At 43.4% G+C, this 12,712-nt stretch overlaps 1 protein-coding gene across 3 annotated transcripts in view; it reads right to left on the bottom strand.

Moving 5' to 3' along the window:
* LOC137332955 (BCL-6 corepressor-like protein 1) overlaps window positions 1–12,712 on the bottom strand; it is a 152,555-nt gene that overhangs the window by 8,864 nt on the left and 130,979 nt on the right. For 2 of the 3 annotated variants that reach the window (XM_067997003.1, XM_067997002.1), the window contains exons 12-13: window positions 6,989–7,066; window positions 512–659 (exon numbers count right to left, since the gene is read on the bottom strand). In XM_067997003.1, the coding sequence (XP_067853104.1) occupies window positions 512–659; window positions 6,989–7,066 (226 nt within the window). Of the gene's footprint in view, window positions 1–511; window positions 660–6,988; window positions 7,067–12,712 lie in introns of those variants that run through there. The other variant, XR_010965766.1, reaches the window with a different exon arrangement.

Raw genomic sequence — 12,712 nt, forward strand, 5'->3', positions numbered from 1 at the left:
TACCACCCCTCCACCACCCCGGGCGGGAATAGTGCAGGCAGACAGTTAAGATGGCATAAGGGGTTCTCCCACGTTCTCGACGTGTTCCCTCCACCCCCACCCCCACATCTCAACTTGCCTGTGAAGACAGCCCACCTTAGAGGAGTGGGGCCTAATTTAAATAGCGAAGTCGTGTCTCAATGATGTCACTGTGACACGCACACCATTTTAACTGGGGCCCCAATTAGGGCATGGACAGTCTCAAATCTGCCAACAAAAGCTAGTGGCAGGCTGGATCCTGGCCACAGGAGGCCACGGAAAGTTCAATTTTTTAAACTTTTTAAATGTTCCTTGTGGGCCAGGAGTATAAGGACACCCTGGGCCTTCCATGATCTGGGCTGTCGCCACCACCCTCCCCGAACCCAATGTTTAACCCAAAGCACCACCAAATCCCACATGACAATGGGTTTAAATTCTTGCAATTATCTCCTAAATTATTTTGATTTAGAATGATTTAGAATCTAACTCTTACCCATGAGAAAGGGAAGCTTGTATATTGTAACATGTAAGAGGAGGTTTGTCTGAAAACTCGAACACAAAGGAATTGGTATCTTCATCTTCCTCTTCATCAAGGCCAGGGGGGTTTGCCAAAATGTTACAAACAATCTCCTTGTCCTGCTCTGAAAAGTTCAAATAGAATCATTATGTCCAGACAATTGTATGCAACCAGTTTTACAAGTGATATAACAAAATATAAATAGCATTTGAACAGCCGAATATTATTTCCACAGTTACAAGAAAAAAACTGAGCAATCCTTGTCAGAGCAAACTATGGTAACATCCAATACATCCCCTGATGTGCCATCCTGTCCTAATGCCACCACTGCCCTTACCTGTGGTGTTTGCCTTGACCCTTACTGATGTCAAAACTCACCGAAAACTGAATTAGATGATAACTTAGGGGGCAAATAAAAAGAACAAATATGGCAAATGCTGCAAATCTGAATAATAGGAAGTGCAAGAATGACACATCACAACGACTGTTCAGAGAAAGAGTTTAAACCTGAATGTGATTTAAAAGCAAATTCAGGAGAAAACACTTTTAGGCCACTCTCCCATGACATAGTCTATAATGTTTAAATTGGCTCTTCAGAATCCTTTTCACAAAGTCCCACATGAAAGATTTCTAATTAAGTTAAAAGCTACTGGAATCCTATGTAGAACAATGGGATTGGATAAGAAGTTCGCTAAAAAGGAAGGAGAGAGTAGCTACGAGAAGGATAATGTCAGAACATGGATTAGTGTTAAGAGGAGTTCCTCAGGGAGCAGTACTTAGAACCTGTTTCTAACTGGATCAATTACCTTTATATAAAAAAATAAAGAGTAACTGTGAAAGCATTAATGTCAGAGTGGTGCAAGGAGGTGTTAAGTAGAGTTTCACAGGCGTCAGTGCTAATTCTAATGAACATTAATTACTTGGATATCAAAATCAAATATAAGCTTGGCAAGTTTGCAAATAATACCAAAATAAGAAATGCAGTAGAGACAGAGGATGCAGCAAAAGATTTATGGAAGAATTTAGATTGTAATTTAACAAAGCATAATAGTTAGTCCTGTGGTTTAACAACTCTTTCACTCCAAATATAAGGTTTATAAGTTTTGTTTCATAGAAGCCTAGGCCTTTCTATGGAAACAGTCTTGTTGCTATAACCATGCTAGAGTGTTGGGAAACTCAAACTGGAACATGGACAGTATAAGGGACATGTAGGATAAGTACATACAGAAAAGACAAAGTTGATTAAAAAAAAATACTCTGAATCAGGAGGAGAATTAAAGGAAAGATTAAGAAAACGTTCTGCAAAACTTAGAGCGATGGGGAAAGAGTTACCACTGGGCCAAGTAAAAGATCATACAGAGCAGATCACAAGAGAGGTTGGGGTGTTGAGAGAAAACTGGAAACAGACAAAGCAGCAGAAGGAAAACATAATGCCAACAATTCTTCCAATACCATAAAAACAAGAGACCGGTTAAGGAGAAAGTTAAAATCCTAAGGGAACCATATGGAGTTGAATATGAAAATGAAAAGGAGATTGATAACATGCTGAATCACAACTTCTTGGGAGGTTTTACCAGAGAGAATACTAATAATATACCACCAATATCAAACATATGTGCGCTCTGGGACTTTTGGCATTGGTGAACAAAAAGTTCTTGTTGCAGTTGGGCCTTTTCTTTAAAATAAAATGCCCTTTTCCCATGTAAACAGCTTAAAGACAGACTGCATAAATTGACCGAGTCTCCTACAAACTATAACTAATGCTACGTTGTATTAGTGTAGCCCAGTCTAACAACTAACCTTAATTATGGTAATCTGCTTACTGGGGAACACTTAGTATGCCCACAACATCTTCTCTTAACTTGGAAGATGGAAAATACCACAATACTAGACAACTCTGTAAAGGTTAAACAAACTACTGGCCAAATGTGTGAGAAATTACATATTAGTCTGACCAATACTGCTTTCACAAGGTTTTGCACCCATGAAAGGGAACATTTTATTAGCTAAGAATTGATCAATAGACAGCCAGAGAGGGTGGTTGAGTCTAGGGCATGTAAGAAATAGCTAAATACTGTAATAGGCAGATGACAGGTTTGGTATTTTGGATAGAATGAGAGCAAATGGGCTGATGGCATTTCTTCATCTAAGCCTATTGTGTGATTTTGAGGTTATGCCAAGGCTTTACATTTTACTGGTTGTATCACATTTGGAGTACTGTGTTCAATTCTACTTACTGTACCACAGGTAATATAGACATTGGCAAGGATTCAGAGCAGAGTAATCTAATGGGAGAGCTGAAGATGGGCATCAATGGCCAAATGTTCTTTTCTTGACCTTTGATTTCTTATGTTTTATATGAAACACAGATCCGATCCAGTATGATACTGTACAGAGTGTATTAGACCTAGCCATCTCATTACTTAGTGAATTTGCATGAATCAGATTTGTGTTGGCGCAGTGAAGTGATCTGGGATTATTATTCATATCCTCTGGTTCTGCTTTAAAGTTAAGTTCTTCCGGGAAAATAAAAAAAATTCTAAAAAAGGTACTATACTTAAGCAAGGTACCATGCAAACTCCAAAACATTATTCTCTTGCAATTTTTGACCCTCCCATCCACAAATGGACGAATGTAAATTTCTTTACACTTTATTACAATTGCCAAATGAGTTAATGGGCCGGAATCTGCTGAAAAAATAACGGTGTGTGAACAACGCAGGCCGCTATTAATGTGCAAATTGGCCAGTAAATTCAGGGGATTGAGATACACCGTGAGTTGCAAATTTCTAGAACTTGCTGGTTGATTTATGCCACTCCTCCGTTCGCTTCACATAAACGGCATCTCTCCTTTAGCCACCCCCTTATTTTTAAGTACATTAATTGCACGTTAAACTCGCCACAGAAAGTTAAGTCTAGTAATTAATAGTGTAAGTACCTTTTTAACGACATGATAAGAACATAAGAACATAAGAAACAGGAGCAGGAGTAGGCCAATCGGCCCCTCGAGCCTGCTCCGTCATTCAATAAGATCATGGCTGATCTGATCCTAACCTCAAATTTAAATTCATGTCCAATTTCCTGCCCGCTCCCCGTAACCCCTAATTCCCTTTACTTCTAGGAAACTGTCTATTTCTGTTTTAAATTTATTTAATGATGTAGCTTCCACAGCTTCCTGGGGCAGCAAATTCCACAGACCTACTACCCTCTGAGTGAAGAAGTTTCTCCTCATCTCAGTTTTGAAAGAGCAGCCCCTTATTCTAAGATTATGCCCCCTAGTTCCAGTTTCACCCATCCTTGGGAACATCCTCACCGCATCCACCCGATCAAGCTCCTTCACAATCTTATATGTTTCAATAAGATCGCCTCTCATTCTTCTGAACTCCAATGAGTAGAGTCCCAATCTACTCAACCTCTCCTCATATGTCCACCCCCTCATCCCCGGGATTAACCGAGTGAACCTTCTTTGTACTGCCTCGAGAGCAAGTATGTCTTTTCTTAAGTATGGACACCAAAACTGTATGCAGTATTCCAGGTGCGGTCTCACCAATACCTTATATAACTGCAGCAATACCTCCCTGTTTTTATATTCTATCCCCCTAGCAATAAAAGCCAACATTCCGTTGGCCTTCTTGATCACCTGCTGCACCTGCATACTAACATTTTGATTTTCTTGCACTAGGACCCCCAGATCCCTTTGTACTGCAGTACTTTCCAGCTTCTCGCCATTAAGATAATAACTTGCTCTCTAATTTTTCCTGTCAAAGTGCATAACCTCACATTTTCCAATATTGTATTGCATCTGCCAAATCTCCGCCCACTCACCCAGCCTGTCTATATCCCCTTGTAGGTTTTTTATGTCCTCCTCACTCTCTACTTTCCCTCCCATCTTTGTATCATCTGCAAACTTTGTTATGTTACACTCAGTCCCCTCCTCCAAATCGTTAATATAGATTGTGAAGAGTTGGGGACCCAGCACCGACCCCTGCGGAACACCACTGGCTACTGGTTGCCAGTCTGAGAATGAACCATTTATCCCAATTCTCTGCTTCCTGTTAGATAACCAATCCTCCACCCATGCCAGAATATTACCCCCAATCCAGTGATTTAATGTTAATAATTGTTATTAATGATGATTGTTAATAACTGCCGATCAACCTCTCACCCAGAAAGTGAACAATTTATACTATGGAATCTCATTCCTTCAGGTAGTGAATTATTGTTGAAGAATTTAAAAATGTCAAATTTAAATTTTAATATTATTTTTCTTATTTTTCCTTTCTGTATCTTTTTTCTCTCTCTCTTAATCCAATATTTCTTCTCCTCTATTTCTCTTTCTGTACCTGATTTGACTCTAATTCACCCTTCTTCTCAGTGGTTTCTCTGTATATTTCTCAATCCTTAAATCTCATTGGTTAAGGAGATACACTGTTGGTCCCACCATTCACTAAGGTCTCAGGTGTCCTGTTGCCCTTGCCATTGGATTATTCCAGTATGTCCAACTTGTGCTGTAACCAGACACAAGTTTTTGCGCTGAAGGGTGCAGAAAAAAGTCTAACTAACAGTGTACGCTGAGATGCCCAGCTCCAGCCCATTGTTTGACACTGGAAATCTCAGACGCCTTCAGGTACTGGTAAAATTTAGCCCCCCTCCTCAAGTTCATACAATTCCTAGGTAATAAATTCTACCCCACTTACAAGGAGTAAACTGCAATATAAACCTCCGTGACATTTATATAATTGCCTAGGCCCTAAGCTCTGGAATATCCTCCTTAAACCTCTCTGACTCTCTACCTCTCTCTCCTCCTTCAAGACGCTCCATAAAACCTACCTGTCCTAATATCTTCTTATATGGCTTGGTGTCAAATTTTGTTTGATAATCGCACCTGTGAAGCGCCTTGGGACGTTTTACCATGTTAAAAGCGCTATATAAATGCAAGTTGTTGTTGTTGACATTCAAGCTTATGCCACTTGAAAGCAAACATGTTACCATAAGATTTCAATGTTACAATATTGGTTCTTGACATAAAAAATTTGATCAAAGCAGTTTTTATTTCCCCACAAGTATTTTCCAAACCAGAAAAAAGTACGTGAAACTAGTCCTGCCTGAGGAAGAACAGGATCAGGCAGTGCAAAGCAGAGGTCAACGCTAGCTATAAACAAAATGCATGGTTCAGAGTCAACTTTTGCTACAAACATTCAAAAATCTCCTGAACAGATCATACTTCAAACATGATTTTGAATGAGTGAAGTACTTTAAAAACATGTGTAGTTGTTACAATTTTAACTTCACAAAGACATTAAATAGTAACACAATGATTTCTATTTTAAAAGTTATAAATAAATCTGCAAAACAGCTGTAGTCTGGGTGCTTATTGTGGAATTATCCACCAGACTAGATTAGTCCAGTATGTCCAACTTGTGCTGTAACCAGAAAAATCAAGTCTTCTCCTCAGCCCTCCCTGGTTCAGTGTTAATAATTTTGAACTCTTCTCCCTGTGCTGAAATGTTCTGCTTCCCAGCCCTCTTTGACTCAGCATTAGTAACTGAGTACCGCAGTTGGAGAAATAATATTGGCTGTTCAAGAACCGTTAATACTGATGTATCAGTTGGTGAGGATGAAAAAAATTGAAGCGATAAGTTCATGTACAAATCTATCTATCTAGCAATATGGGATCTCCAATAGCATTGCTCATGGTGAATCAGAAGTTATGATGTTGCAAGAAGTGGCGTGCAGGAGTAGAGGAGATGTGTACACGGCTGCTGGAAATAAGTTAATAAGAGATATATTCAGTGACAGTGAAATTATGTTTTTTGATAGGTTCCTGAGAAATTAAAGAGAATAATTTTTTTTGTGTTGTGCTATTCAGTCAAACCAATGATATGTGTATTATTATTAATGTATATTGGTTTGGGTGGGCAGTTTGTCCAGTTTACTCGACTGCCCAAATAAACTGCAGCAACTGTAAGTATATCTAATTTTATTCAATATTATCTCTACAATGTGCAGTACTAGATTTTTAATATTTTTGTAATAACAGTAATTCACTAGGGGGTAATTTTAGATGAAACCAGGTTGAATAAAATTATGTACATCAGCCGAGATTTTCCAATCAGTGTCATTTTAATGCCATTGTTATCCATTTATTTTAAACGGGTTAACGCCAACCAACCAACCATAAAATAACACCAAATGGAAAATCTAGGTCATAGTTATGTTAGGTTACAACAAATGGGTAGCTTCTGTGTATTCAATTGGATTTTCATCAAGCTAACTTTGTTGACTGAGGGGAAGACAAAAAAAGCTCTGAAAATTCATTATTTTGAATGAGTAGGATACAAAAAAGGCACACTGTATATGATCAATTAGGAGGATAGGCTTGATGAGCCAAATTGACTCCTCGTGTTCCATATATTTTCTTCTTAAGTAATTATTAAAATATTTCAGTACTCACCACATGCAGAGCTGCCATAAAATTCCCAGCGAAGGGCTGGATCATCCTCACTACGGCCCCTCAGGTCAGTAAAATATTCTACAAAAACAGAATTGAAAATAAATAATGTATATGTTTTTATTAAAAAGCTCTACTTAGAAGATTACTGACAATCTTTGCAGTACATTATACTGAAGTCCCAATATTTAAGGGTAAAAACTCCTGTGCTTAATAACATAACCAAGATCAGGAATTCACCGTGTCAACAACAGAAGGTAAGATCCCCTGGGGGTGAAATTCAACTTTAGCAGAGGACACAAAATGAATGGTAGCAAATGGTAGCCTGTTATGCACCCTGCCTGATTTTCCTTTCCACTTCTCCTATGCTAATGCTCAAAAGAACTTGCATTTATAAATACTTTTGAAGTGTAACCACTGTTGGAATGTGGGCGAAGGTGGCAGCCAATTTGTACACAGCAAGGGCCCACAAACAGCAATAATATAAATGACCAAGTAATGTGTTTTCCTGATGTTGGTTGAGCAATAAATGGTGATCAAGAGGGTAATTTTAACCCCCAAGAATGGGTGGATTGGGGGCGGGTGGGCAGTCAAAATAGTCCAACCCGCCCACTTCTGGGTTTACCAGGAAGACCTGCCCCCACTTAAAGCCGGCGGGCCGATACTTAAAGGGGCAATGTACCTCATTGAAATACGTGCGGTACTTAATATTTTGTGTATGGAAAACTTACAACTGTGCCTGTTCGGGTTTCCCATCGCTTCCGATTCCCGTCAGGTAAAAGCAGGCGGGAAAGGCCAGATCCATGAGGTGAGTGCCTTTATTAAACTGCTTGTGGGCCCGGAGGAGCAGGAGTGTTTCATCCAAGCCCAACAAGCTCACCTGGCCGACAGGACACACCCCGCAATGGTGGACCCACTCCGATGCTGGACCCCCCCCCACCCAATGTCATTGCTGGCTAACTCCCCCCCGCCCCAGTCCAAGATGCTGGCTGACCTCCCCCCCCCCACCCCACAATGTCCAATGCCGGCTGACCACCCCCCCCCCACCCCGATGTCCGATGCCAGCTGACCCCCCCCAGCAATGTTCAATGCTGGCTGACCCCCCAGATATCGTCAACCCCTCCCCCGCCTCCACCCCCTCCCAACCGATTTTTCCAAGCTCAATGATCTCTCTCTCTCTCTCTCTCCCTCCTGCTCCCCTCTCTGATTTCACTGCTGACAGGTAGCCAGCCTGTCAATCTGGCTGCCTGGCGCGTGGGAAACCCAGAATCTCAAATACTTATCTTCAATTGAATTGCGATCGTAGATTGCGACGCACTCAATTCACTTCCAGGTTCCCCTGGCAAATATCTGCAAACGAGTAGGGTACCCGACTCAGAGTAAAAATTGTGCCCCAAAACATTGGGAAAACTGCCCCCCTCTTCTTTAAATAGTGCCATTGGATCATTTATGCCTACCTGAGGGCCTCAGTTTAATGTCTCATCCGAAAGAAAGCACCTCTGATAGTGCAGCACTCACACACTATTGCTGTGGAGTGTCAGCCTAGATTAGGCCTGGAGTGGGGATACACAATCTTCAGCTTGGAAGTGAGAATGCTACCATTGAGCCAAGGCTGACACTTTACATTAAATTGATCCTTGAAACACGGTTCCTTTACTTCTACAATACACTATCACAGAGGCTTGGTCTAGCCCTGTATCACTGCTGGCTTCAAACAAACTGCGGCTTTCATGCAATACTGCACAAGGTTCCAATTTCTTTCAAGATATCCCAGAACAAAAGAAATTGAAACTGTTTCTCATAACTACATAGGGTTCAAAGTGATGTTTGCCCACACAAATGCAGCTGCTGAATAAATAATTACTTAATCAGTTCCACTGGATGTTTACAACTGAATATATCAGTTCCAAACACCTGGGGCTCGATTTTACCACCCGCTATCGGGTGCGTTCTCGGCGGGGGGCCCCCCGAAAATCAGGAAATCCAGGAGCGGGACCGGATCCCGCCTCGATCCTGCCCACTTCCGGGTTCCCCGCTGACGTGCGCGCGCAGCCCCCGCTGGTGGGAATCCCGCAGGCAATTAAAGCCAGTGGGATGCCACTTGACAGTATTTAGTTAGGTATTTCAGGTCATTAACTGACCTGATTAAGGGACTATGTGGGATTTTTGAACAACATGGGACTGTTTCCCACACTGGGGGAAACACTCCCAGCTCGAATGGACGTGTTGCAGCTGTCAGCCTGTGGCAGCTGCAAAGGTCCATTTGACAGGTGGGGGGGGGGGGGGGGGGGAGACCCTCACCCATTGCAGGAGGCCACTCTGTCACTTGGGACAAAGTTTGGCCTCCACCACCCTCCTCCTGACGGTCAAAGTCACCAACCTGCACACTTACCCCGGGGTCCGGAGACATGTACCTACCTTGCGGACCCCCTCAGATGTACATCTTGAGGATGGGGGCCGCCGTAGCTGCAATCATGACCTCCTCGGAGGGCGAACAGCATCACCAGCCTCACCATCCATGCCGTCCACCTCTGACATGTGGAGCTCCGCAACAGAGTGCTGTGACACATCCACCTGTGCAGCAGGAGGGAGGGATACCGCAGAGAGAGATGCGTCGCAGAGGGCACTACCCTCGCCACAGGTTCCACAGACCGAGGCTCAGCCTCCTGGACCTCTCTGAGCAGCAGTGCACACGGAGGCTCAGAGTCACTCGACATGTAGCCGTGGACATCTGCAGCCTCTTTCATGCCGAGTCGCTCCTGGCTGGCCCGTGCACCATCTTCCTACCTGTCGCTGTCAAAGTCACCACTGCCCTCCCAAACCTCTCCTCCGCAGCCTTCCAGGGTGCAACCGGAGACATCGCCGATGTCTCTCAGTCGTCTGCGCAGAAGAGCCCTGCAAATACACTTACACCCACTCTGCAGTGACACAATGGGTGGCATCAGTGGTAGGGTCTCATAGTGATACCCAGGAGCGGGCATTATTGCACAAACCGGACAGGATTCGTGAAGACATGGCAGTAGTGGTGCCAATATAATGTGTGATGTGAGTTGTTCTGAAATTCAATATAAGTAACAACCATGACAAACCCTCAAACACCCTTGTGCATCCCCTTCATGCTCACGACACGTTTGCCTTACGCTGCCTACTGCACATATGTGATGCATGCCCTGTAGCTGCAGCACAGGTGGTGGCAGGTTGAGTGAGGCTGGCCGTGAGAGAGATGCACGAGAGGGTGAGTATGGGACAGAGCCATGAGATTGTATGAGGATTGGGTTGCGTGGTAGTGGCGGGGTGAGTACTGGCGAGGTGAGTAGGTGCAGGTAAGATGAGGATGGGGTTTGAGTGGGTATGAGGGGTGATGTGACAGAGTAGTGTTGGCAGTGCCGAAGGAGATGTGGGGTGGGGGCAGCGATGTGGCAGACGGAGTGTAGGGGAAGGACGACGTGTACTCACTGTGGCTGACCTACTGAAGTCATTGGACCGCCTCCTGCACTGTGTGCAGGTGGGCGATATGTTGGTGGCGCAGGTGACCCCCTCTGCCACCTCGAGCCAGGCCTTCCTGGTGGCGGAGGTGGGCCGCTTCCTCCCGCCCGCCGGGTGGAAGATCTCTGTCCTCCCCCTCCTCCTCACCCCATGTATTGATACCTGGGGTGAGGCATCATTAAACTGGGAGCAGCCTTCCCTCTGGGCTGCTCCATGCAGTCATCTTTGCTATTGGTTGCAGCATCTGTCAGTGGAGGACTGCCCCTTTAAATAGAGCGCCTCCAGCTGACAGATCTTACTGCGCATGTGCAGCCCGCCCGACGCGCAGATCAGCAGCGGGGAACCCGGAGGAGCAGGTAAGTGGATCCAATTAGTGGTTTGCCTGCTACGATCGCACGGGAAACCCACTAATTTCACCCACGCGCCCGCTAGCCCATCCGCCGAGAACCCGCAGCCCTGCTAAAATCGGGCCCCCAGTATCAACTGAGACAGGGCCCCACCCAAGGACAATGGCGGCAAATGATCCACACATATTAAATGCTTTGGTGTACCAGACGGCAATGTATATTCCCTGGAAACTACAGAAACAGTTAGCAATAACCAATTTTAATCCTGTGTAAGGTGTAAATGAAAGAAACAATCCAATAAATAATCCATCATAGAGAAAAATGCTTAATCTTTGCCACATGGCCCTACAGCTGAATGAGACCAGCTAACTTGGCACAGACCAGGAATCAAATCTGAGAAATTGTTGTTTGTATGGTTCAGTCCCTTTACTGGAATAGCTGTTACGGTTTAATGTTTACATTAGAAACAAAGTATGAGCTAATTTCTAGATTTTCACACATTTCTTGTGCTGCTATAGTCAGTATTTCAAACATCTGTTACACTAAAATCACACTAGTCATTTAACAGTTATCAAGTAAATTCATGACCAAAGGGAATTCTTTCATCCACTAGAGCCAAAAAGAAAAAAAAACTGTAAATGCTGGAAATTGGAAATAAAAACTGAAAATACACAGCAAATCCATTAGTAACTGTAAAGAGAAAAGATGGGTTAACATTTTGGGTAGAGACCATGGTGTAGAAATTAGACCTCGTTGTGCCACTTTTATGAGCATAAAACAGATGCAACGAGGCCCAACTTCGGGTACCAACCTGGAAACGTTTTCGCCTGAACACGTCCGACCCAAAATCCCTGGCGGCTGCCTAAAACAGGCATCAGGTCCCTTAAATATGTATATAAGAGGCCTAAAGCCTGTTTTCGGACCCATCACAGAAATTCGATTGCGATGAACAGTGCACATGTTTGGCCTGTCCCGCTCAGGATTCTTAAGCAGTTGCTGCAGCCAAAGCAGCAGCCACCAACTAATGATAAGAAAAATAATAATTTCTCTAAACCTTAAAACCTTCCTCTGGTGCCAGGAGGAGCCAGACAGCTCCTCTGACAACAGTTGTTGCGATAGCCCGGCCCTCCTCCCCCGTTGCCCACTCAAAACCCCATTACGGGAATTACCTGCAAATGCACGAGCTGCCTATGGAGGTGTGACAGGCACCTGCAGCTTGCACGTAAAATGTCAATGAGTCCGAGGCCCAATTTCAGGCTGCTCTGGGCCTCTCAGCTGGTGCCCAAAAACAGGCCCAGATGAATTTCTAAACCTCTTTGTCTGAAGTGGTCGACCGATCTATTCTCTTTATAGATGCTGATAAGCCGACTGTGTACTTCCAACATTTTCTGTCCTCCATCTCTCTGACTGAAGGTGAACATAAACTTCATCAGTCATGTGAAGGGTGGAAAGGGGAAAGAGAAAATAAACTTATTGCCTGATTCTCGCTACTGTGACATTAAAGCCTGGTCAATGCAACTATTATTGCTCATATTTCTACTGAAGACATTTACACCAAATATACCAATATAATAACAGTGAATGCATGCAAGTATTCAGATGGTATATTTTAAACTGGGGAAGTAGTATAACAGCATGCACTTACACCTGCACAAAAAATGGTTAGCATATTCTAAATATTTAAGTGTATATAAATGAAAGAAAGAAAGAATCACATCCATCTTCTGCTACAGTATCTATGAAACAATTTTTCAATTCTTCAGATCATAAATGAGCTGAGATATCCTTCTCCAGTTCATTTAGCGTAAAGTCCTAGAAGCCCTTGCAAAATTGAAGTCAATGGTGTCATACCTGACACAAAGGAAGATGTCTGTGGTTGTCAAAGGCCAGTCAT

This window comes from Heptranchias perlo, chromosome 15 (assembly GCF_035084215.1).
Source record: "Heptranchias perlo isolate sHepPer1 chromosome 15, sHepPer1.hap1, whole genome shotgun sequence".
Classification (NCBI taxonomy): domain Eukaryota; kingdom Metazoa; phylum Chordata; class Chondrichthyes; order Hexanchiformes; family Hexanchidae; genus Heptranchias; species Heptranchias perlo.